General features: G+C 39.4%; 1 protein-coding gene across 3 annotated transcripts in view; it reads right to left on the bottom strand.

The window, feature by feature from the left end:
* The window catches only part of HDAC8 (histone deacetylase 8), a 212805-nt gene that overhangs the window by 166031 nt on the left and 19002 nt on the right, over positions 1–27772 (bottom strand). For 2 of the 3 annotated variants that reach the window (XM_032399146.1, XM_032399148.1), the window contains exon 5: positions 1065–1172. The exons of the other annotated variant lie outside the window; for it this stretch is intronic. In XM_032399146.1, coding sequence (XP_032255037.1) covers positions 1065–1172 — 108 coding nt within the window. The remainder of the gene's footprint in view (positions 1–1064; positions 1173–27772) is intronic. 3 annotated transcript variants of the gene reach the window in all.

Here is a 27772-nt window from a genome sequence, read left to right as displayed (position 1 = left end):
AGAACCATCTGGTGGTACGTTTGTCTCTGTAGTGACAAACACATGCACAAATAGCGATTGCTGTCCATTGTGTCATCTTTAAATATTGAAGACAGAGATGTAACAATGGCATGAAGGAATATCAAGATATGCATGTTCAGGCATAGGTTAGATCTGTAGCTCTTTTTTTTTTTTTTTAAAGTCAGCTCTATGCCAAATGTGGGGCTTGAATTCATGACCCCGAGATCAAGAGTCACATGCTCTACTGACTGAGCCAGCCAGGCGCCCCAGATCTGTAGTTTTTAAAGTTCTCTTGAGCAGCAGACTGTTTTTTTTTTTAAATGAATTTTATGTGGAATCCCAATATAGAAAACAAACAAAATCAACACTGCTCTGGTTAAAGCGTGAGTGGACACTTGGGGGCGGGGGTTCCAGAACCCTATATACTTAGCTACCCCTTTACTTCCTGTAGTTGCCACTGAGACATCTTAAGGAATCCTGGGATAGATACTGCAGAAAGGTCTCTACATGGAGAGAGAGGTTAGAATAGATGACTTCTGGTTCTTCCTGACTCTGAAAGTCTATAATATGATAATCCTCTCTCTAATATTCAAGATCAGTCAGGAAATCAGGATTTTATTCCACTATGGAAGAGTCCAGTAGAGGACAATACAAATAACTAAGGGTTTGAGAAATAATCTTAATGATTACTTATTGGGCACAGGTAACAAAAGAGGTCTATCCCTTCCTTCCTCCCTCAACATATAAATTTGTACTGAGCACTCACTCTGTTCTATATATACTCTGGGAATAAAGATGAACAGATCATACAGATAAGCCTATTCTCAAGGACTTCACAGTGTGTGTGTGTGTGGGGGGGGCAGGCTATGTGGAAGCAGGTGAAAAATACAAAAACAAACAAGAAAACAACATCCTGTGACAAGTGACATCACAAAAATAACACACAGTAATGTGATAGAGAGTAACAGGGTGTGTGTGAGCGTTACTTCAGATAGGTTGGTCAGGAAAGATTCTCTGAGTAGGTGATATTTAGACAAAGACCTGAAAAGTGAAAAGAAACTCACCCATACTGAGATGGAGAAGTCTTCCAGGCAGAGAGAACAGCATTGCAAAAGCTCTGAGGCAGGAAAGAACTTCCTTGGCCTATTTGAGAAGCTGAAAGGCCAGTGTGGCTGGAACACAGTTAATGAAGGAGAGCAGTACAAGATGAGTTCTGATGGGACCAAATCACAGGGGCCGTCACAAAGAGTGTGGCCTTTATCCTTAGTGAGATAGGAAGCCTTTGGAGGGTTGTGAGCAGAGGAGGGGTAGGATCTGACTTAAACTATCGTTTATTCCATGAAGGGATGTTGTATAGGTCATCCCTGGCACAAGGAAAATGAGCTGAACTGCATCGGGAGAAATTTGGTAGCACAGAGGAAATCTGGAAGAATTGTTGCCAAGAGAGGTTGAAGAGTTTTATTTTATGGCATAAAGCTAATTTCTTGGCATGATTTAACAAGCAGCCAGAAAGATAATTTCTTTAGCCTTCTCTCACAGCTGTCAGCTTTGAGAATTTATCCTTGGTGTCACAGTCACTGGGAGAGCTGAGGCTCATATTTAAGTCTCCTCTCAATGCTTCTTTCACTAAATTAATTGCTTCTAAATTGCTTACAGCAAAGCAGCGAAAGATGGCAGAAATACAGTACTTCCTTTTTCAAAGACTCCTGAAAATGTGATTTTTCTCTGTTAAGAACCTACCTTAGTACTTGCTTATGAGTTAGTTTACCGGCCAGTTTCCTCCTGGCATCTGAACCTCAAATCCCAACCTTAAGTCAGTCTGGCCACCTGTTTTTTCTGTTCCCAAAGCTAGGATGGTCAAGTGCTATTGGAACAAACCATGTAACTGCAGGGGTACCCCATTACACATTTATGGTTCCCAATCACAGGTGGGTCTTCAAGGCTGCTCAGTAATAATTTACTTCCCTCTAGCTGTCTCTTTCTCACTCCTTACAATGGATACTACAATCTCACTAAGACCCAAGAGCTCCTGATCATAATTCCATTGCATTCACAATAAAATCCAAAGTCCTACCATGGTCCGCAAGGCCTTGCATGACATGGCCCTTATCAATTCCTCTGTCCTCTCCTGCCCCTGTCCCTATTACTGACTTTGTTCTGGCCACAATGGCCTTCTTGCTCTTCCTAAGAACATCAAATGGATAATGGTGTGCATCTGCAGTTATATGGTTTGCTTTTGAGGAACCGCCAGATTGTTTTCCAAAGTGCTGTACCATTTTACATTCCCACTAGCAGTGTGTGAGGGTTATAATTTTGCCTGTCCTCACGTGCATTTGGCATCATCTGTCTAGTTGATTCTAGCCATCCTGGTGGGTGTGAAGTGGTATCTTACTGTAGTTTTGCTCTGCGCTTCCCTAATGACCAATGATGTTGAACATCTTTCCATGTGCTCATTGGCCATTTGTACATCTTCTTGGTATAAGGATCTATTCAAGTCCTTTGCCCATATTTTAACTGGGCTATTTGTCTTTTTATTGCTGAGTTGGAAGAGTTCTTTATATATTCTGGACACAAACCTCTGATCAGATACAGGCACATCCGTTTTATTGCACTTTACTTTACTGTGCTCCACAGATAATGCCTTTTTTTAAAACAAATTGAAGGTTTATGGTGGAAACAGCAAGAGAACTAGAATTAGAAGTGGAGCCTGAAGATGCGACTGAATTGCCACAATCTCGTGATAAAACTTATGGACAAGGAATTGCTTCTTATGGATGAGCATAGAAAGTGGTTCCTTGCGATGGAATCTACTCCTGGTGAAGATGCTGTGAAGACTGTTGAAATGGCAACAAAAGATTTAGAATATTACATCAACTTAGTTGATAAAGCAGCGGCAGGGTTTGACAGGATTGACACTAATTTTGAAACAAGTTCTACTATGGGTAAAATGCTATCAAACAGCCTCACGTGCTAGAGAAATCGTTGAAAGGAAGAGCCCATATTGTGTGGCAAACTTCATCATTGTCTTCTTTTAAGAAACTGCCACGGCCACCCCAACCTTCAGCAGCCACCACCCCGATCAGTTGGCAGCCATCGACACTGAGGCAAAACCCTCCACTGGCAAAAAAGAGTATGACTCACTGAAAGCTCAGATGATGGTTAGAATTTTTTAGCAATAAAGTGTTTTTAAATTAAATATATACATTTTTTTAGACATAATTTGTTATTGCAAACTTGGAAGACTACAGTATAAACATACATTTTATATGCACTGGGAAACCAAAAAAATTCATTTGACTCCCTTTATTGTGATATTTGCATTACTGCAGTGGTCTAGAACAGAACCTGCAATACCTTCAAGGTATGCCTGTGTATGATTTGGAAATGTTTTCTCTCATTCTATTGGCTGTCTTTTCACTTTCTTGATGGTGTTCTTTGAAGCCCCGGAGGACTTAATCTTGATGAGGTCCAATCTATTTATTTTTTTCTTTTGTTGCTTGTGCTTTTGGTGATATATCTAAGAAGGCTTTGCCAAAGCCAAGGTTATGATGATTTACTCCAATGCTTTCTTCTAAGAGTTTTATAATTTTAGCTCTTACATTTAGGTCTATGATCTATTTTAAACTGTTATGTATGGTAGGAAGTAGAGGTCCAAATTCATTCTTTTGCATGTGGATCCGGTTGTCCCAGCACCATTTGTTGAAAAGACTATTCTTTCCCTATTGAATTGTCTTAGTACCTTTGTCAAAAATCAATTGACCATAAATGTGAGGGTTTATTTCTGGACTCTCAATTCTATTCCATTGATCTATATGTCTAACCTTATGCCAGCACCACACTGTCTTGATTACAGTGTGAGTCCTCCAACTTTGTTCTTTCTCAAGATTGTTTTGGCTTTCTGTAGGTCCCCTGCATTTCCATATGTATTTTAGGATCAGCTTGTCAATTTCTACAAAAAGCCAGCTAGGATTTTGTAGGGACTGTGTTGAATCTGTAGATCAACTTGGCAGTGTTGCCATCTTAACAATATTAAGTTTTCTGATCAACGAACATGGGATCCCACTACACATTATTTATATGATTCACAGTTACAAGGAACTAATGTGTAACAGACAATTTTTAAAGGTGGGATCAAAGGAATTTTTTTGCAGCTTTATTAAGATATGATTTAGATACCATAAAATTTATCCATATTAAGTATACAATTCAATGATTTTTAATAAATTTACTGAGTTAGGCAGCCATCACCATAATTTAGTTTTAGAACATTTTTATCCCTCCAGTAAGAGTCCTCATACCTGTTACAGTTAATCCCTATTCTTACCCCCAGAGCCAGGAAACTACTAATCTACTGTCTGTATAGATTTGTCTTTCTGAACATTTCATATAAATGGAATTATATCTTATGTGGTCTTTTCTATCTGGCTTCTTTTACTTAGCATATTTTTTCTTTTTTAAAAGATTTATTTATTTTGAGGGGGGGGGAGAATGCATGAGCCGGGGGAGGGGAAGAGGGAGAGAGAGAGAATTTCCAGCAGACTCCCTGCTGAGCGCGGAGCCTGATGTGGGGCTCAATCTCACAACCCTGAGATCATGACCTGAGCTGAAACCAAGAGTTGGATGCTCAACTGATTGAGTCACCCAAGTGCCCCTACTTAAGATAATTTTTAAAATTAATAGAGCTTTCTAGGACAGTTTTAGATTTACAGAAAAACTGAACAGATAGAACAGAGAGTTTCCATATACCCTCTCCCCCACATATAGTTTCCCCTATTAACATCTTGCATTAGCCTGGTACATTTGTTGCAATACTGATATATTATTATTAAAGTCCATAGCTTACATTAGGGTTCACTCTTAGTGTTGTATGAGTTTTGACAAATATATGATGTCATGTAGCCACAATTACAGAATCATACAGAATAGTTTCACTGCCCTAAAAATCCCCTGTGCTCTGCCTAAGTATTCCTCCTCTCCTCTCCAACCCCCTGGTAATCACTGATTTTTTTTTTACTGTCTCTATAGTTTTGCCTTTTTCAGAATGTCAGATAGTTGAAGTCATACAGTATGTAGTCTTTTCAGGTTGGCTTCTTTCACTTAACAATATGCATTTAAAATTTCTCCATTTCTTTTTGTGGCTCGATAGCTCACTTTTTAAAATTTCAGCTTTACTGAGGTGTAACTGACATACAAAATTGTAAGATATTTAAAGTGGACATTGTGGTGATTGGATACACATACACCTTGTGAAAGGAGTGCCCCCATCTAATTAACACATCTATCATCTCACATACTTATCTTTTTTTTGGTGAGAATATTTAAGTTCTAACCTCTTAGCTAATTTCAATCCTACAATACAGGATAGATCATTTTTTATTGCTGAATAATATTCCACTGTATAGATATAACAGTTTACTTATCCATTTACCATTGATGGACATCTTGGTTGCTTCTAAATCTTGGCCATTATGAAAAAAAAAAGCTGCTATAAACATTTGTGTGCAGGTTTTTGTGTGGACATCAGTTTTCAACTCAATTGGCTCAATACCTATGAGCACGATTGCTGAGCATAATATTTTTGAGGCTCATTCATGTTGTAGCATGTATCAGTATTTCATTCCTTTTAAAATCCTTGAATAGTATTCTATTATATGGACATACTACATTTTTTTACCCATACACTAGTTGATGGAAATTTGAGTTGTTCTCACTTTCTGGTTATTATGAATAACCAAATAGAATAGAGCAGAATAGACAAGCTATGAACACTTATGTGCAAGTCTTTGTGTAGATATATGTTTTCATTTCAATTGGGAGTGGAATTGGTGGTATGTATGATAAATTTATGTTTAACTTATTAAGAAACTGTTAAACTGTTCTCCAAAGTGTCTGTTAAAATAAGCCTTGCACCTGCCCTGCTGTCTCCCTCCAACCGTGGAGATCCTTCTCCTAGTCCTCAGATCAATTTCCTGGGTGTTCCAAGTGATCTGACCTCAATATGGCTGTGTTATAGGGACAAGGAAAGCTTAGGGTCCCCCTACTTCTCCACCATCTTAACTCCCTCCCCCTAAACTGTTCTCCAAAGTGTCTGTACCACTCTACATTCCCACCAGAAACATATAAGGGTTCCTGTTTCTCGACATCTTTGCCAACATATACTGTCTATCTTTTTTATTACAACCATTCTAGTGGGTGCGTGGTGGTATCTCATTGTGGTTCTAATTTGCATTTCCCTATGATTAATGATATTGAGCATCTTCTCACACGCTTATTAACTATTCATATATTTTCTTTGGTGAAATGTCTATTCAAATCCCTTCCCATTGTTAAATTGGGTTGTCTGTGTTGTTGTTATTGAATTTTAAGAGTTGTATATTCTGGATACAAGTCCTTTATCAGATATGTAATTTGCATATATTTTCTCCCAGTTTATGAGTTGTCTTTTTATCTTCATAATGATGTCTCTTGAAGTACAAAAGTTTTTAATTTCTATGAAGTCCAGTTTGTCAATTTTTTTGTTGTTTTATGGATCACGCTTTTGTTGTTGTACCCAAGAAATCATTGCTTTACCAAGGTCTCAACGGTTTTCTTCTACATTTTCTTTTGTAAGTTTTATAGTTTTAGCTCTTACACTTAGGCCTCTTATCCATTTTTAGATAACTTTTGTGTATTGTACGAAATAAGGGTCTAATTTTATCTTTTTGCATGTGTATATCCAATTGCCCCAGTACCACTTGTTGAATCTCACCATATATTTTTAAAGGCTTTAAAAAGAAGTGTTTTTCTAACTTTGATTGTGAAAACTTTCAAGCCTACAGAAGAGTTAGAAGAATAGTACAACAAGTAGTCACTCATCTTACACTTAGATTCACAAACGGTTACTAATTTCCCATTATTTGTTCTCTCCAGACACACACACACACACACACACACACACACACACACACTCTGCTGAGTCATTTGAAAGTAAGCTACAAATATGAGGACACTTCACTCCTAAACACTTCACCATGCATCTCCTAAGAAAAAGAAGTCTTCCACATTGTCACATCTAAGAAATCAGTATTAATTTAATAATGTCATCTAATAATATAGTATAAATTCAAATTTACCCAGTTATTCCAAAAATGTCTTTCATAGCTCTTTATGATCCTCCACCCCCTAATTCAGAATCCATTCAAGGTTGGCACATTGTATTTGATTGCTAGAGCTCATGGTTCTTTTTCAATCTAGAACAATTCCTTTACCTTCTTTTGTATTTCATGATAGTGGCTTTTTGAAGAGTCCAGGCCAGTTAACTTGGTGGAAGTCTCACAGTCTAGGCTTGTCTAACTGTTATTTTCATATTTAGATTCAGGTTAAACATCTTTGGCAAGAATATTTCATAAATGATGCTCTGTACTTCTTATTACATCAGGAGGCACAATGTCAGGTTGTCCTGGTATTGACAATGCTGGGTTTAATCACTTGTTTAACCTAGTGACTGCTAGATTTTCCCATTGTAAATGGACATTTCCCCTTAGTAATTGAGCAAGGAACCTGTGGGGTGATAATTTGAGACTGTGTGAATATCCTGTTCCCCAAGAGCTTTTTACTCAATGGTTTTAGCATCCATTTGATAATCATGTCAAAATCAATTATTATACTGGGAGTTGTAAAATAGTGATTTTCTATTCTATCTTCCTTTTATATTTATTAGCTAGTATTCTGCTAGAAAAAAAGATCTTTCTCCCTTTTTTCCCCCTCTCTCTCTACTGAATATCACTATGGACTAATGGATTATTATGATTATTGTTGTTGCTATAATCCATTTCCATTAATAGTTTCACAATTTCAAAAAAGTACATTATTTCCTAGCTCAGTCAACAGAAAAAGTCTAACAGCAACATGCATCAGTAGCAATGAGCATACCTAGTGCCTAGACTGTGGTAATGAAATACTGTTTCCTACCAATAGGAACCAGGGCTTTGAAGAGAAATGGCTGATTCCAGGGCTGGAGTGGGGACAGTTCAATGTGAACTGGGGAAATTTTGTTCACCAGAAAGCAAAGGTACATTAAAGAAGTGATGGGGTCATGTAAAAAAATACATAGGTGCTGGCTTGGAGGAGATCTCATTGGCCAAATCTGGGATAATTTGAGCATTAAAAAGAGGGGTGCCCGGGTGGCTCAGCCTGTTAAGTATCTGCCTTCAGCTCAGGTCATGATCTCAGGGTCCTGGGATCGAGCCCTGAGTTGGGCTCCCTGATCAGCAGGGAGTCTGCCTCTCCCTCAGTCCCTCCCCCCGCTTATGCTCTCTCTCAAATAAATAAATAAAATCTTTTTTTTTTCTTCTTCTTCGTTTTATTTTAAGGAGGCTCCATGCCCAGCATGGAGCCCAATGCAGGGCTCAATTCCACAACCCTGAGATCATGACCTGAGCCGAAATCAAGAGTCAGACGCTTAACTGACCGAGACACCCAGGCGCCCCCTGGTGATAACTGTTTAAAACAAAAGAAAGAATCGAGGTACATTTACCAGTATCAAATGCTGGTCAAGTAAGATGAAGATTAGAAATTACTTGTCTCTCGTGAACCTGGTAAAAGGAGTTCCAGTGGAACAGACAGTTGCGGAGTAAATGGGAAAGAAAGAAATGGAGAAAGCAGGCAATTTTATGGAAAATGGAAGGAAAGAAATAGTAGCTTGAGGGAGATAAGGTCAAGGGAAGTTTAATTTAGGGAGGTTGGGAAGAAATACCAAAGATAACATTATAAACCTTTTTACTTCCTATGTTTGAATAATCTTTAAAGGTCACAATATACAGGCACATGGATATTCTTGAAACAACCCTTAGGGTTGGTATTATTATGACTCTCATTGTATACATGGGGAAACTGAGGCTCAGAAAGATGAAGTGTCTTGCCCCAGATGTCACAGAGAGTGAGCCACATTTGTGTGTGCCTGCTGGGTTCCACCCACTGGTTAAGCCCTAAAATTACCAAGACAGATAAAATGTGGCCACTAACACATATAACCTGACCCGTCTCCAATCCACGTCTTCCTCTCCCACAGTTTTACGTTCTTTTTCAGCTTGTCTTAGGCAGGCCATGGTAAGCCATGAACCTTGTTTGTTCTTGCTTGGGATAAGAGAAGAAAGCCTAGCACAAGAGGGCAAATTGTATTATTAGTAACAATGAAGTTGAGTATGTTGAGGACCGAGAAGGGTCTGTTGGATTTGGCAATCAGGTGATTACTGGTATATTTTCAGTGGTGTCAGAAGAGCAAACTGAGGAGCAAATGAATGATGAGAACGTAAAGGCAGTAGAGAGAGAGAGAGACAGAGAGAGAGGAGGGGAGTTATAGGTGAGGCCTGGTACAATATGGATAATTTTAGAGGCACTTCCTTTTGGGGTGCCTGGGTGGCTCAGTGCCAGCGGTATGTCAAAGCCAGCTAGTGAGTGCTGATTATTAAATATTCAGGAATTTCGCAAGCCCCTGAGAGTATTTATATCATCAAAATTAGCAAATACTACAAGTTTAGGGCTTTATTTTTTCAGAGATCTGGGTTGCCAGCATATTACTTGTTACTGTTTCTATAAAATGACACATGTTCAGTAAAATATATTCAACTACTCAAACTTTAACAAAAAGTGCAATGACCTGAAACCTCACTGCCAAGAAAAAAACCAAAAACACTGTTTCTTAGGAGCAAAGTCTTATTTAATGGAGAAAATACATTGATGCTTTATAACCTTCCATAATGTGCCATGGATATCTTTCCACGTCAATTAAGTATAGAGCTATGTCATAATTTTTAATGGCTGTATAGTATTCCATTGTGTGTATCTGCCATGACTATTTTATTGTTGAGCATTTTAGGTTGTTTTTGCTATCATGATGCTGACACCAACATTGTTACATGTATTTTTAAAAAGCATTTGTATAATTTTCTATCTCCTTTGGGGTAAATTCTCAGAACACTGCTGCCTCATAAAATATGTTTATTTTTCATTTTGATACATATTGCTCAACTCTCCTCTGTAAAGTCCCCAAAAATTTACATTCCCACCAGTAAGTACAAGAGAGTGCCTGTTTCCCCACAGCCTTGGTAACATTGTGTTAATCTTTTATATCTTTGCCAATCTCACAGATAAGCAACAAAAACACATGATTCTTTGTTCATGTCCTTGGTTATCAGTGAAAATGAACATCTTTTTATAACAAATGTTTATTGCCCATTTGTATGTCTTTTGATAACTGCCTTTTCATGGCCTTTTCCCATTTTTCTCATGTGGAAGACTTTTGCTTTTTGCCCTTTCCTTAAAACAGTTTCCTTCCTTAGATTCCTATACATCACAGTTGACCCTTGAACAGTATGGGTTTGAACTGTGTGCATCCACTTATATACATATTTTTAAAATAAACATAGTATAGATTATACATTTTCTCTTCCTTATGATTTTCTTTTTTTTTTTTTTTTTTTTTAATATTTTATTTATTTGCGAGAGAGAGAATGAGAGACAGAGAGCATGAGAGGGAGGAGGGTCAGAGGGAGAAGCAGACTCCCTGCTGAGCAGGGAGCCTGATGCGGGACTTGATCCCGGGACTCCAGGATCATGACCTGAGCCGAAGGCAGTCGCTTAACCAACTGAGCCACCCAGGCGCCCTCTTCCTTATGATTTTCTTAGTAACATTTTCTTTTCTCTAGCTTATTTTATTGTAAGAATACAGTATAAAATGCAAACAACACACAAAATGTGTTAATCGACTGTATTATCAGTAAGGCTTCTGGTCAACAGCTGGCTATTAGTAAAGTTTTGGGGAAGTCAAAAGTTATATGCAACACCTGAAGCTAATGTAACATTGTGTGTCAAATATACCAAAAAAAAAAAAAAACCCCCACAACCCATTATATGCAGATATTTGACAGTGCAAGGGGTGAGTGCCCCTAACCTCCATGTTGTTCAAGGGTCACCTATACTTCTTTCTGGGTCCTCTCCTACAATGTTGCCAGTTCTTTCTCTGGTTTCTCCCCCTCTGTTTGCCCCTTAAATGTTGATACCCTCTTCTCTTCTGTTCTACCCACTTTCCCCCAGTGATCTCATGCATTCCTATGATCTTAATTAAAATCTCTAACAACATGAACAATCCCAATAGTAATAGTGATAGTAATAATTGCAAACATTTATTGAATTCTAGGTACTGTAATTACTGCTTATATGGAAGAGCTCAGCTATTCCTCACAGGAAGCATGTAAGGCAGACACTAGCATGAAGCTCCATCTTACAGAAGAGGAAACAGAGTCAAGAAAATTTTAACTGGCTTGTCCAAAGTCACAAAGTTAGTAGGTAGAGAGCTGCTGGGACCAAACTCAAGTCTTGTCTGGTGCCAAGTATACTTTATTACATCCCATGATGGTATGCTATGTCCTGTCAACATTAGAGGTTGTCAAACTATGGCCCACAGGCCAAATCCAGCCTAATGTGTTTTTGTTAGTAAAGTTTTATTGGAACACAGCCATACCCATTCATTAAATACTATGTATGGCAGCTCTGAGGCGACAAGAGCAAAGTTAAACATGTATGGATAGAAACCTTATGACCCGCAAAGTCGAAAATATTTACTATCTGGACCATTACAGAAAAAGTTTATCTACTTCTGATGTATACATAGATAATTTCAAAAATCTACATCTTTGTCACTGACCTATCTTCTGAGCTCTCAATCTGCTTATCGACTGGACACCTCCAGCCCATAAGTACTTCAATCTCAACATTCTCAAAACTGGACTCTAATGCACCAGTTCCTGCCATTCCTGACCTCATACTCTACGCCCAGGGATGTGACTGCATACTGCCAGTCCTTACTTTTATACCCATGGCAGACATTGCTAATTGATCACATTACTCTTTCCCATTAAGCTCAGAGACGGCTTCAGAATCTTTCCTAACAGAATCTTTCCTCCTTTTATGAAGGCCTGGCATGAGATTGGCAGTGGGAGGTACAAAGAAGGGGTTGGAGTCAAAAACCATTTTGGAGGTAGAATGAGTAGGATGTAGAGATGATGGAGGCCCGTGTTTCTAGCTTTTGTCTGGGTAGATGGGGATACCTTTGATTGGTAGCTACTATCAATCAAATGGAGTCAGCACATGACATAAAAGCTTTTTGCCGTCCCTGTATAGAGCCACACCCAGCTTCTCACTGGTCTTGGAATCTGACCAAGCCTTTCACAATTCCATGTACCTGCACATGATTCTTCACCCCAGAATGCCATACTCCCCTGCTCCGCCTGGCAATTCCTTCTACGTCTGACAACCAGCTCAAATGTCACTACCATGAAGCCTTTCCCCATGTGGATTAGTCATTTCTACATGGTGCCCCCACCAGTTCAGAACTCTATTGTAGAACCAATACATAATATATACATTATACTGTATCTATCTTTCCTAGATTGGTCTGTCTAATCCACGAAACCAGGAGCTTCCTAAAAGCATGGCACAGATCTTACTTTTCTTTGTGTCCCTGAGATCTAGCAGTATCCAGGACATAGCAGAATGTCAGTATGGTAAATTGAAAGGAGGATAAAATCATGCAGGTATCACTGTCTAGCCAGACCAAAGCTTGGTACATAGTTCTTGACTCCAGCACCTTCTTTGCACCTCCCACTGCCAATCTGAGGTCAGGCCTTCATTATTTACATTCTGGATTATTGCCATAATTTCCCTGCCTTTAGTCTTGGCCCCTCACGTTGGCCCCCTATGCTAATTCCCTCATTCAACAAATATCTATGAGTGTCTACTAGATGTTCTTTGTCTTCATCGAGCTTGTATTCTAGGAGAGGGAAACACAACCATCAGAATGATGCAGCTCTGACCGTGTCATTTTCCTTGAAACCTTCAGGGGCTCTTCTTTGTTTATAGTCCAAACTATGTGAACATGGTGCATAAAGCCTTCCATGACCCAGCCCTTACACACTCTAATTTCACCTTTGTATTCTGTACTCTACCAATACTGAAATGCATACACCATGTTTTTGTTCCTGCCTCCCTGACTTTGCTTTTGTTGTCCCCTTTGCCTGGAATGTCCTTCCCTCTCCTTTTTTTTTTTTTTTTAAAACATGGTTAACTCTTATTTCTTCAAGATTTAACTGAGATAATAGCACTTAATTTAGAAGGCCTTCCCTCTTCTCCCTCAGGTGAAGTGCTTCTTGGCAGTGTCCCTATAACAACATCCTGTGCAGAACCTCTATTGCTGTGTTTCCACATTGCCTCATCATTGTTTGCTTCTACCTCTGCTTTCCCGATGAGGTGGGACTCTTGGGGGGCAGAGACCGTCTTACTCATCTTTGTAACTCCAGGAACCTCCTCTAGTATAACACATATAGGCACTCAATAAATATTTGTTGAATTAAGAACTGTTATTTTCACACACCATTCTAGTTTATGCCCAGACACTACTGCATTCCAAACTTTGATAATTCCCTAGACATCTCTCTATCTCTCAGGTACCCCGAAAACCCCATGACTAACAATGAACTCATCATCACCCCCTGAAACGTACTCTTCCTCCTGTATTCCTATCATCGTTTTTTCAAACTGACAACCTTAGTGTCAATTTTGATTGTTCTGTCTTCCTCTCCCTGATAATTTTACTTCATAAACCCTCCCTTTGCCCCCCCCCTTTCCTGTTTCCTCTGCCACTGCCCTCATTATCACCGCGCTGGCTGACTGCACCAGCCTTCCAGCCAGTCTTCCTGCCTCTAGTCTCACCCCTTGGATTTAATCCTCCACACTGTGGCCAGAGTTATTTTTGTCAAAGAAAAATCTGACTGTGTCACTTCCCTGGTTAATGATCTTTTCTGGCTCCCTACTGCCTTCAGGATAAAGTCCAAACACTTTAGTGCAGTACACAAGGTCCTTAAGGATCTGGCCTCATCTAAGTTTCCAGCCTCATCTCCTGCCACTGGCCCAAGCAAACTTTCTGCCGCAGCTATACCAAACTCCTGACAAGTTTTGTCACAATTGTTATTCTCTTATGCCTTCCCACCTTCACATGTTCAGCACCCTTTTCCTTATCCTTCTCCCCTACATCCGCCTGGCTTCTAATTTTTTGCCCTTGAAGACTCAGCTCAGGCATCACAACAGCCTCAATATTTAAAAAAAATCCTGCTCTGAACACAGTACCTCCCCACACCCTTACTGAGCTTAGTGTCTTTGTTTATGTGCTTCCCTAGTGCCCTGTGCCTATTACAGCCATTAATCACATTATGTCAGAATGCTAGTTTACTTGTCAGTATATCCCAGTTGACTACAAGCTTCTTGAAGTCAGGGACAGTGTCAGTGTGGTTTATCTCTGTATCCCCAGTGCCTACCATCTTTGCTTCAAACACAATAAAAACCCAACAACCAAAAGAAATGTTTAAATAAGTGAACACCTTCTTGACTTCGCAAATGCTGATCCCTTTGCCTGGCATATTCTGCCTGGTAAATTCCTAGGTCACTATTACATCCCTGGCACCCAACAGAATACCTGATGTGCAGTAGGTACTCAATTAATACTGACTGACTGAATGAGGCCAAGCTCAAATACCACCTTCCTGACCTCTTAATAGCCCTATGTGTAGCTGGTTGGTCTCCACTCTCAGCTCCTTCTCCTGGAATACTTGTCACGTTGTACACACGACTGCTTCCCTGCTAGATTGGGAGCTCCTTGAGGACAGAATTTTGTCCTACTCATCTCTGTATCTCCAGTCCATAGCACAGTGGCAGTCATATAAGAGATGTTCAGAGACCATTTGTTGAATGAATAAATGGTTGAGTAAGAAGATAAGACTTAGGGGAGCCTCTAGAAATATCTGAATGGCTCTTCCAGACTGAGGAAGTACACTGCTTTGTGTGGCTGCAGGAGGCAGAATGGCTAGGAAGAGCGGTGGCAGTATTTCAGCTCAACAGAAGAAAGAGTTCTGTTAACTTTTTAGACTGGCTTGGAGATCAAATGGGCTGCCGCTGGGGAAAGTGACCTCCCTGTGACAAGAGGTGTATAATCAGAAGTTGGAGAATGCTAGGCAGTGATATCGGACAGAGAATCTCAACAGCAGATAGGAATGTGAAGGTGGGGTGATGGTTGGAGGTGATGGTGGTGGTGGTGCTAGATGACCCCTGGGGTTCCTTCTAGATGGCCCATCCATTAACCTGTACCCCTAAGAGGTGCCCATAGATTGGGACATGGCTTCTCCACCAACCAGACCTTTCTTAGCCAGCCTGGGCACACAGCTGCTCGTTATTTGTCCTCAGGGGCAGGACTACCTTACTTCTGTCCTTATCTTTAATAACTAGCAAGTTCTCTGGCACACAGTAGGAGCTCGACAACTATTTCCTGGATTGCATCTGACTATCCAGATATCAAAGACCCTTGCCCTATGACTGAATACATATTTTGTGAATGAAGTTAACTTAAATTCTACTGTGACAGGGTGTGGCTCATATCATTCATTAATTATTTACCAGGTATCTATTCTATACAAGCAAGGCCACGTGCTAAGCACTGTGAAAGAGAAAGCAACATGGACCTCTCGTCCAGGAATTTCCAGTAGGAAAGAGAAGCTATGAATACCGTATGTGTAGCAGAGATATAAAGTGCCTAGCACGGTGCCTGCTACTTAGTAGATACTCACGGAACGCTGAAGAGTAGCCCCCAAAGATGTCCATGTCTCAATCCTCCGAACTTGTGAATGGTACATTTTATGGCAAAAGAGACTTTGCAAACGTGATTACATTAAGGCTCTTGAGATGGGGAGATTATCCTGGATTATCTCGGTGTGCCCTTAACGTAATCGTAAGTGTTCTTTAGAAGAGGGAAGCAGAGGGGGATTTGACACTGAAAAGAAGGTCACATAATGGAAGCAGAGTCACAGAGAAAAGCTACGCGGCTGGCTTTGAAGTTGGAGGAAGGGGCCATGAGCAAAGAACACAGCTCCAGACACCGGAAAAGGCACGGAAACAGGTTTTCCCTTAGAGCCTCTAGAGAGAGTATAGCCCAGCTGACTGTAGCCCTGCTGACACTTTGATTTTAGTCCCATAAGATTCATTTCAGACTTCTGGCCTCCAGAACTGTAAGAGAATAAATTCCTATTGTTTAAAGCCACTAAATTTGTGGTCACATTATAGCAGCAATAGGAAACTAATACAGCACTCAATAAATATTTGTGAGTAAGTGGATTTTTAAAACCATTTTTTAAGATTGTTTATTTGAGAGACAGAGAGAGAGAGCGAGCGAGCAGGAGCAGTAGGAGTGGGAGGGGCAGACTCCCCGCCGAGCAGGGAGCCCGATGCGGGACTCGATCCCAGGACCCTGGGATCATGACCTGAGCCGAAGGCAGACGCTTAACCGACTGAGCCACCCAGGTGCCCCAATAAGTGGATTTTTAAAAAAGTTCCATAAAAGAGGTAAAGATATAGGGAGTCCCTTGAGTGAAAGTGAGCCTTTGAAAGCTTTACAAATGCTCCAAGGAGCCACGACTCACTTTTCCCTTGACTAGGCTGGCTTGGGGATTATTTGCGCAGTTTACTGCTTGCCCACCATGGTGCTGGTAACTGTTAGCCGCCTGTGCCACTTTGGAACTCTACTTGGGTTCACTTCTAGGGCCCTCCTGTTGTCTGAAATGCTATGTTTGCCATATGGCCCTAACACTTGAAGACAGAAACAAGTTTCTTTTTCACTGAATTCTGATAGCAATTATAAAATTACGGAGCACTCAATTATATGTTATTTTCTGTTATCTTCTAGTTAGCATCAAACATCGGAGTCTATCTCTTCAATTACAGAAGATCCTTAAGGGCAGGGACCATGGTTTATATATTTTTTTGGATTTGCCATGATACTAGACATTCCACAGGGACTCAGGAAATACTTATTGCTGACAATCAAGAAGCTGGGTAGGGGGAGAAGCATAATCTTATGCTTCCTTTTTCCAGATTCCAACCAGCAAGCTGACTCAATTAGTATCAGATATCTATCTGTCTGTCTGTCCATCCATCCATCTATCAGTCAAACATTGATTGTTACCTTACAATGGGCCAGGCATAGACTTGGTACATTCAGTGGATATAGAAGTAAACACTTGGTTTTTGTTATCAAAGGCTTGGCTGACAAAGACTGCTAAACTGACATATTATAACACAACATGCTAGAGGCAAAAACAAATACAATTAAAACAAAGGCAAGAGCAATTAATTCTGTCTATGAGAGTCAGGAAGAACTCTAGGAAGGTGAAAATTAAGCTGTGCCTGGAAGGAGTTTTCCAGGAAGAGAAGAGGTATATAGGGCATTCTAGACAGAAGGAGCACATGGGAAGTCACAGACAACTGCAAAATGAAGAACTGGCTAGAACAGGGAATGATAAGGTGATGAGGCTAGAAACATAGGCTAAAGTCAGCCTTTTAAAGCCATCCTAGGGAGTGTCTGGACTTGTATTTTATATGTGAAGGGAAACCAGTGGATCTGATTTCTACTTCCACGTGAAAAGCACCCCCCAATAGAAAATTTGCACTGCAAAGAGGATGTTTTAAAACTGTGAAATTACTATATAAAATCTGTATTATTTAAAGAAGTAAAACAATAATCAGAATCTTTCTGAAAAGTGTAAGTTTGGAGAGGTCCCTGAGTTAATTCCTGTTTCCCTATCCTTTCCTTCCACTGAATAGAAAAATAGAACGCTGATTATTCAGGAAAAAATCCTTTTTTGATCACTAAAATGCATATCTATACTGTAAGACCCGGAATTTCCTTTTTTAAACATTATTTTAGCTTTTTATTTTTATTAAATTTTTTGTTTGAGTATAGTTATCACACAATGTTACATTAATTTCAGATGTACAAAATAGCGATCCAACATCTCTATACATTATGCTCTGCTCACCACAAGCGTAGCTACCATCTGTCATCATCCAGCACTATTACAATATCATGGACTATATTCCTTATGCTGTGCCTTTTATTCCCATGACTTATTCATTCCATAACTGGGAGCCTGTATCTCCCTCTCCTGTTCACTTTTTTGCCCAACGTCCCCACTCCCCTCCCCTCTGGCAACTATCAGTTTGTTCTCTGTATTTATGGGTCTGATTCTGCTTTTTGTTTGTTTGTTTTGTTTTTTAGATTTCACATGAGTGAAATCACATGGTATTTGTTTTCCTCAGTCTGACTTATTTTCACCCAGAACTGTGTTTATTATTATGGTTTTTCTCCTCCTCCTCCTTTAAAAAACAGCTTTAATGAGCTATAAATCACATGCCATACAATTCGCCTATTTAGGGAGTATAATTCAATGGCTTTTAGTAATGTTCACAGAGTTGTGTTTATCCATCACCACAATCAATTTTAGAACCTTCTTATCACCTTTAAAAGAAACCCTGTGCTCATTAGCAGTTACTACACCTCATTTTTCTTGAGAGCTCCTGGGCCCTGGCAACCACTAATCTACATTCTGTCTCTATAGATGCATCTACTCTGGATATTTCATACAAATAGAATATACAATATGTGGTCATTGTGACTAGCTTCTTTAACTTAGAATAATGCTTTCAAGATTCATCATGTTGTAGCCTACCTCAGTACTTCCTTCCTTTTTATTGTCAAACAATATCCCATTGTATGGATATACCACATTTTGCATTCATCTGTTAATGGACATTTGTTTTTTTCCTATCTTTTGGCTATAGTGAATAATGCTGCAATGAACATTAGCATACAAATTTTTGTGCGGACATGTATTTTCCATTCTCTCAGGTATATGCCTAGGAATAGAAGTTCTGGATTGTATTTTTTTCTAACTCTATGTTTAACTATGTAGAACTGCCAAACTGTTTTCTGAAGTGACTATATGATTTTATATTCCCACCAGCAATGTATAAGGGTTCCAATCTCTCCATATCTTCTTGAATATTTGCTATTGTCCATTTTTTTTTATGACAGCCATCCTAGTGGGTATGAAGTGGTATCTAACTGCAGAGTTGCTTTGCATTTCCCTCATGACTAATGATACTGAAAATCTTTTAATGTCTTTATTGGCCATTTGTATATCTTCTTTCAAGAAATGTCTACTCAAATCCTTTGTATACTTTTCTATTGGGTTATTGTTCTTTTTATTGCTAAGTTGTAAGAGTTTTACATACATTCTGGATACAAGATCTTTATCAGATATATGACTTGAAAATATTTTCTCACATTCAATGGGCTGCCCTTCTGCTTGAAGATATTACTTGCAGCACAACTGTTCTTAATTTTGATGAAGTCCAATTCATTTTTTCTTTTGTCACTTGTGCTTTTGGCGTTTCATCTTAAGAAGCTACTGCCTAATCAAAGATCACAAGGATTTACTCCTAAGTTTTCTTCTAAGAGGTTTATCTCTTGCATTTAGGTCTTTGATCTATTTTGAGTTAATTTTTCTATATGGTATGAGATAAAGGGCCAACTCCATTCTTTTGCATGTGGATACCCAGTTATCGCAGAACCACTCATTGAAGAGGTTAATCTTTCACAATTGAATGGTCTTGGTATCCTTGTCAAAAATCAACTGACCATGGATGTATGGGTTTATTTCTGAACTCTCAATTCTATTCCATTGATCTGTATGTCTTTCCTTATGCCAGCTACAGACTGTTTTGATTACTACGGCTTTGTAGTAAGTTTCAAAATTGGGAAGTGCGAGTCCTTTCTGTTCTCCTTTTTTAGGATTGTTTTGGTTATTTGGGGTCCCTTGCAATTCCATATGAATTTTAGGATCTTCATGTTAATTTCTTTTTTTTTTTTTTAAAGATTTTATTTATTTATTTGAGAGAGAGAGAATGAGAGACAGAGAGCATGAGAGGGGTTAGGGTCAGAGGGAGAAGCAGACCCCCTGCCGAGCAGGGAGCCCGATGCGGGACTCGATCCAGGGACTCCAGGATCATGACCTGAGCCGAAGGCAGTCACTTAACCAACTGAGCCACCCAGGCGCCCCCTTCATGTTAATTTCTGCAGAAAAAGCCCAGGCCCAGATGATTTCACTGAATTCTACCAAACGTATAAGGAATAAGTAATACCAATTATCTATAATGTCTTCCAGAAAACAGAAGCAGAGGGAACACTTTCCAACTTATCTTACGAGGCTAGTGTGACATTATCTTGTATATAGAAAATCTCAAGGATTTTACTAAAAAACTGTTAAACACAATAAATAAGAGTTTAACAAGATTGTAGGATATAAGATCAAAATATAAAAGTCAACTATACTTCTCTACCATAGCAATGAACAATCCAGAAATGAAATTAAGAAAATTCTACTTATACATTATAGTATCAACAAGAATAAACACCTAGGAATGAATTTAACAAAAGCAGTGCAAGACTTGTATGCTGAAAACTATAATACTGTTGAAAGAAGTTAAAGAAGATCGAAAGAAATGGAAAGAAGTCACGATTCTTGAAATGCATTATTTCCAAGGGGCCTGTCCTAGTAGAGCTTCAGAGCTTGATATATGCTCATTATTACATGAAAGGATAAAGAAAGTAGCTGATGCTTCTCCTGATGTGGGAAGATGCCCTTTGGAAATTTATTTCCTTCATATATTTTGGGTGTTTAAGTATAATTAGCTGGAAGTTCTGAAATGTGTTTTTATAATTCTGCCCACCATTTTCTATAGAGCCGCAACTGTTGAAACTTCTGTACATTTTCATGGTTGTTAGTACTTTCGGACAAGGGCAGTTTTTCTAGCTGTATCTTCGGCATTAAAGAGCACCCCCATCCGAGCCCGCAGCCTTTATGATCCGGGGTTGTGCTTACACAGTTACATTCTTACTTTCAAATAAGGCACTTGCCCCCTTATTTTCAATATTAGCTGATCAAACCTCTTAACCCTCCTGAGAATGTTATTCGTGCTTCTATTGTTGTTGCTTCATTAAATGATTCTATTTGTACCCTTATGGATAATTTCTATGTTTAAGAGCTACAGTGGTTATAGGAGATCAGCAGGAGAGAAAATTTCAACTAACTGGTCAGAGGTGAGAGGTATACCAGAGATGGAAAGCAAGATGGCTTTCCCAGAAATTAGAAATGGTCAAAATTTTCAGTGTTCTTTCCTTTTAATATCTCTTACGCATCGAATTCTAATGTCTCTTACTCTCTCTAGACAGCACTCATAATCCTGTTTTTATGCTTTGGCCTACATGGAAATCTACACAGGTCATACGGTGCTACAAAAAATCAGGAAAATAAAATTCTCTGAAACCTCTTTATGTTGGTACATAGACTGTACTGTATATATATATATATTTTTTTCCCAAATAGTCATACTAAGATAAACCTTACAGCAGACACATTCTTAAAAAGTCATGTGCTAATTCACTCTCTGCAAATCAAATCTTGAATTCACTAGAGAATTTGACTTAAGGAACTCAGTAGGTGAATCCTGTCATAGTGAAGACTCCTTCTAGAAAATGAATTCTCCATTCAACCCCTGTATGTATTCATTTGGCAGTGTGCATTTTTTTAATTTACTGGTTTTCTTAAATTGGAGCATACCTGTACTTAATCTTTAAGACAGTGCTGAAATCACTATTAGAATACACTAGCTTTCTTTTCCTCTCTGCTGGATATAAGGATCTAGGGAAGGAAAAATGAGCTAACAGGTCTTAGCTTGGGCCATTATAGCTTATGACTGGTTAACATACTATATAATCAGATGTTTCCATGCCTAATGTCCAAACCTTGTCATGATGTCTTCTGTGGGCTCCCTTTCCTCACACCCTGTTTACTACTCCTGCAGCCAGTTCATGTTGCTGTCTTTTGCGAGAACTGGCTCAATAACTTTTACAGATCAAGAGTTTCTGTGTTTATTTATAATGCCATTGTTTCCTCTATCAAAGAGGGAGAATGAAAAACCAGAAATCCTTCTGTAATTTGATTTCAGAGTTATGTCCAGCAAGTCCTCTTAGAGGCTTACATGTTCCAATGATAGAAACTGGGGTAGGAACCAGGAGACCTAGGTTCTCTGCTTCAGTTTTTGGACTTAGCGAAAAGTTCCTAGCTTAAGCATCTCCTTCACAGGAATATTAGCACGATGAGTTTAAATAAAGGCACTGACAAAAAAAGTCAAAGTACTAACTATCCTAATTATCCAATTCACAATTTTTCTCTCATTAAGAAGACCCCAGTTGTAATTTAATATAGCTAAATAGACCAGCTTTGTGCACACCTGCTTCTCTCCACATAAAACACACACACAAAATACATGCATCTGATTGTGGGAAACCAGAAATTAGTCCCACATAATGGATTTTCTTTTAACCATGTACTCTACATTTATAGTCCACTTTAAGGGCTCTATGCCTAGAGCTGGCAGCTCTAAGAACAGTGAGATCAGTTTGTCTACAGTTGTTCCCAACCTTTTTTGGCTCTGGTACACCTACACTTGCTTCCAAAAATATACCCCACAGTCTGGTGCTCAATGGAACGAAGAACTTTCCTGAGCTAATAGAATATAAAACAAAGAAGGCAACGGACATAGTTCTACATTTTAGGGTACTCATAACAACATGGTAAGGCAAACCAGTGGAAATGATGCGACTGACCCCCCCACCGGGAGAAAGGGGGCTTGGGGCTGTTTTTTTAAAGGTGGGAAAGATTTACACTTATCAATCTGCATCTCCCAGTTTGGCCTCCCTTGTGACTGAGGATACGCCTTTGAAAAGATGGCAGGCCAAGGTGAATGGTGCAGCCAATAGCAATGGAATCAGCAAAAACTAACTCTGTCTTTGTACAAAGACAAAAATCAAGGTCCTAGCATTATTAACATTGTATTCGAACTGCTTGAGCTAACTAGCCACTGATATCGCCTGCAAGAAAACCAACTTTCATCAGAAACAAAAACGCACTTGAGAACTAACAGATACATTATTCAGTCTCCATGACCTGGATTCAACATTGAGCCTATTCCAAAGTTGTCATCTAATAAGGTGGAAAGGCCTCCTATTTATCTGAACCATTTTAAAAGTTTTATAATTTGTACCATTACCTCCAATAATCAATTTTATTTCATGCGAATGGCTTGAATTCCAATCATTTACACTACATTTCTTACAATTGGCATGCATTTCTGAGATTTTTAGTAAATGTTGATATTGTTTATATGAATAAGTTCTGAAGGGCAAACAGAAGTCTCTAAAGTTAATTCAGGTACCTACTTAATGGATGTATATCTTTCTTAAAGAAAGTTCACCGATAGGGATTCCTGGTCAGAACATTTATAAGAGCTTAACAACCTTCAAGATACTTCCTAGGGGAATCTGTAAACCTCTTAGAGAGGTTTTATTGGTTGTCTGGCATAAAGTCCACAATTACCACTTGACTCATCTACCTTGTATGATTTATTATTACTGTTGTATTTAAGTACATCAGGCAAGATTAGTGATTTTCGCTCCTCTCACCTTACACCTTACCTTGATTTGCCCCCAGTCTCCAGAAGAATTTAAAGAGCCAATTTTACTAAATTCCAAAGACAGTTCATAAAAGGCACGACAAATAAAGATTCTCAGAAGAAAAATCCACAGAATTCTAGCAAAGACCAGCGAGGAAGTGAATGTCGCTTACTAGCATTCCAACTAAATTTAGTGGGATCATTGTGTAAGAATCTGTGTGGGTAGTTGTATTAAATATTTGAAAATATGCTAAAAGAGAAAGAAAGCTGAGTCTTATCCTGGTGATAATACAGTTTATATTAAAGACAGGTTGGGGTAGAAAATTAAATTAAGGTAAAGCTGTAGAACGATATGTGGCCCTACCCAGCATTCCTTCCTCTTCTCCTCCACAGAACTCTTGGTTCTTATATTTAAACAGTAAAACTTAAAATGAAGTCTCTCACTATGGTTCAAATGTTACAAAAAAAAAAAAATTAAGACCAATTAGTCCTAGATACATACTGTAAATTTGCACCTTCAATTTCCATTTAAGTTTCCTGAGACAAGATGATACCAGCATGAATTTGGTGACTATGGACAATAAATAAAAAGGTTTACTCTGAGTGTACACTGTATTAGAAAAAGTCACCAATGCTATAGACGCTTGCCCTCCTCTAGCAAGGACCAGCTTCGGGAACCATTCGGATTCCAAAACTCAGTGCTGGGAATAAAGATGGATTGTATTTCTCAGGTTATTTGAAATGAGTCCATTTAATAGACTGAAAAACACATTAAAATACATAAAATACACTGAAAGATACATAATACCAAATATTATGACCAGTACCTCTCAAAACATCAAGGTTATCAAAATAAGGAAAATCTGAGGAAGTGTCACAGCTTGGAGGAGCAGGAGAGACATGACAACTAAATGTAATGTGGTATACTGGATGGGCTTCTAGGACAGAAAAAGGACATGAGGCAAAAACTAAAGAAAAATGAGTAAACTATGAATTGTGGTTAATAATAATGTATCAATATTGGTTCATTAATTATAACAAATATATCCATGTAAGATGTTGGGGATTGGGTGTGGGGTACATGGAAACACTATACCATTGCTCATTTTTCCTGTAAATCTAAGACTAACCTAAAAAAGTTTATTAAAAATGGGTTATATTTCTCAGGCTATTTGAAATGAATACACCAATGAAAAAATACCTAATACTGAGAGCCCAGTTCATGGGCCTGAATCAAGGGCGTTCAGAGACATCAGCTATCAGTTGACAACAGGACAAGGTTTCCACACCTCCATAGTTATCCAGCTCAGAAAGCTGCAAATCCAGGCACCCAAAACCCCTTCAGAGAATTTCAATGGCAACAATTGATAATTAAGACAATTAGCAAAGCCTGTTTAACTTTCTTCATCCCAGACAACCCTACAGCTCCCAAACACACTGTGGGCAGCAGGTTTCAAAAGCAGTGAGATCTCCATTTGCAAAATTCCAGCTAACAATTCTGGAGGGTGGCGGCGGTGGGGGGGGGGGGGGCAGGCAGCCAGCCCAGGTAACCAGCATCCTTCATCAGCTGCCAGGCTGGTATCAGAGCAGAGGCAGCTGGGGCGGTCAGTGACTCCTAGCTCAGGCACTACAATGTGCACTGTTATCTAACACTACCGTTTACACATATAAAGCACACAAATGCCAAGTCAGACTCTTGCCCTTCTCTTGCCTAAGGATTCTTTAAGCACCAAGGACCATGGATTCTATATTTACCAGCCAGGTTTTGAACTCTGAAGGATAGTTTCTTAATGGAAATACTGACCACAGCTAATTAGTCAAATTTCAAGGTGAAAAATCTCTTTATTCTAAATATTCATTCTTTCGTTCAAATTATAAATACTGGAGAACGATTATGAGACAGATACTAAGATGATGGAAAAAATTAGCTCAGGAGAACACTTGGAACTGATGAAACAGTTTATATGAACATCAGATCAATAAATAGAAACGTGGATGACGTTAAACAGAATTTCATCAGGCGGAAAGCATTCTTGATTTAACCTTGCCCGCCCTCTAGTGGTCGCTTGGTTAAAATGCAAAGCTTATATAACGGCCCACAGTTTCATCATGTTCCACATGCTGGAACTCTGACATATTATTGACCGCTTATTCGACTTTGTGAGCACTTGAACTTCTGACTGAAGTATGGAGTCTCCTCTCTCCCTCCCTGCCTTCCTCTCTAACTCTCTCTCTCTCTTTCTTTCTTTCTCTCTCGCTCTCTCCTGGTTCTGATAATTTCATAAAAGCTGTTAAGATATCATTGATTCATTCAACAAATATTTATTGAGGGCCTACCTTGAGAAGGAATTAACTCATCTTTCCAACTTAATAACTTTGTTTTTTATTTTCCAAACATTTTGACATTCAATAAGTCAACTGGTAATACTATGAGGGACACTCCCCCAAATGGTTGGGAATCAATGGAATCGATGTTTCCCACTCCTCTCTCTTGCCCATCCGTTCCAGCTTTCACACTTGATCATTTACCCAACAAAATTTTATTGAGGGTTTACTGTGTGCCAAGTAGAGTTCTAGGCAGTGGAGCTCTAGTAATGAACAAAACAGATAAAAAATCCCTACCTCCTATAAAGTTTATATTCTAGTGGGAGCAGAAGTAAGACATAAAATAAACAAGAAGTGAATTAAATAATTTTTTTTGATGATTAATACTATGGAGAGCAATCAAACAGGGAAAGGGCAATGGAAAACTTTTTTGGCAATGCAAATCTCAAAACATGGTCAGGGAGCCTTACTGAGACGGTGAGTATTCAGCAAAGACTTGAAGGAGGTGAAAAGGCATTAGCTGGGGGAAGAGTATTTCAGGCAGTAAGAACAGCAAGGCAAAAGGCCTAGAGGTGGGAACACGCCTGGTAGGTTCAAGGGACACGAGAAGTCCAGGGGCCAGAGAACAGCGAGGAAAGAAAACAGTAGTTCTACAGGGAGAAGGGGTTAAAGGAAGGAAGGTGCAGGGCTCAGTAGGCCATAGTAGGGACTCTGGCTTTTACTCTGAGTGAAACAGGGAACCAATACAATGTTTTGTTCCTTCTCCTTACCCCCAACAGCCAACTGATCACCAAGCTCTGTCAGTTAAGCCTCTAAAATCATTCTCAAGTGCTTTTCTTCCTTTTTACATCCTCTGTCTCTACTGTTGTTCATACTTATAAGATCTGTTCCCTGGGCTCTGGGCATAAATGAGACTGGGTAGAAGGGTCCCACTGATCTAGGATCAGGAGGAGGTGGAGGTAAAGGGCAGGGCATAAGAGTGTATTATGCGCAGTCCTGGTACCTGGACCTGAAAGCAAACACAGAAGTTACATTTAAGAGAAAATGCTGAGGTTGAGCTGGGAAAGCATGCCTCTAATAGGATTCTAAGATCAAGGTGCCTGTGGGTGGTCCTCCCAACTATTTCCTGATCAACAACCTTCCAGTGAATCAGGCAGTGGGCCAATCATGATGCTGCTGGAAAGCTAGCACCTCTTGTAGGATGAAACTGGTCTCAGCCTTAGGTTGCTGAGGCTAACTGCAGGGTACTGGGTAGACAAGTGCATCAGGCAGTAGCAAAAGACTGGATGGGTGATCATGAAGTAGGAAGGGCACAAAGTTCTAAAAGCTGTGGATGTAGAAGGTCTATGGGCACAAGAGTAAATTTCATGTCAAAGGTTTCTAGGTAAGAGTCTTCCAATTTTTGGCATGGGTAGACAGGGCTATGCCAAAAGGAAATCTAACTGGTGTCTCAACCCTGGATGATCCAGTTAGTGTAATTCCTATCTACTCAACAGCAGACGCTTTTTCTCTGTGCCAGACATTATTCTGTGTGCCTTACCCACACTACTTCATGTAATACAACTGCTTTGCGAGGTAGGTACTATTATTATCTCCATTTCACAGGCGAGGAAATCAAGGGACAGAGAGCGTAAGTAAGTTGTTCAAGGTCACACAGAAAGTGGTAGTGCTGGGATTCAAATCCAGGCATTGTGACTTCAGAGTCCCTGCTCTTAACCTCTGTGCCATGTTGTAGGGTGAAGGCTAACTGAACATGTCCTTGGGTAGTCCATACTTGGGTGGCTATACTAGGTATTGACCAGGTTCAGAGATGTCAGTGGTTCTAGGGGAACAGTAGGCTGGAAACAAGTAATGCCATGAAGGGAAGAGGTCTGGATAGAGGGGTGTAGTGAGTTAGAAGTGAATTCTGAGGAGGAGGTTGGGCCCAGGGGCCAATTGTATTATGTGTTGGAGGTATAGCAGGAGTGCTGGCCCCCACCCCTGCCAGACCTGGTTAATCCATGTGTCTGCTGGTAGT

Source organism: Phoca vitulina, unplaced genomic scaffold (genome assembly GCF_004348235.1).
Source record: "Phoca vitulina isolate PV1807 unplaced genomic scaffold, GSC_HSeal_1.0 scaffold131, whole genome shotgun sequence".
In the NCBI taxonomy this organism is placed as follows: Eukaryota; Metazoa; Chordata; class Mammalia; order Carnivora; family Phocidae; genus Phoca; species Phoca vitulina.
The sequence above is the reverse complement of the archived record's forward strand: the minus strand, read 5'-3'. Positions and strand labels throughout refer to the sequence as shown.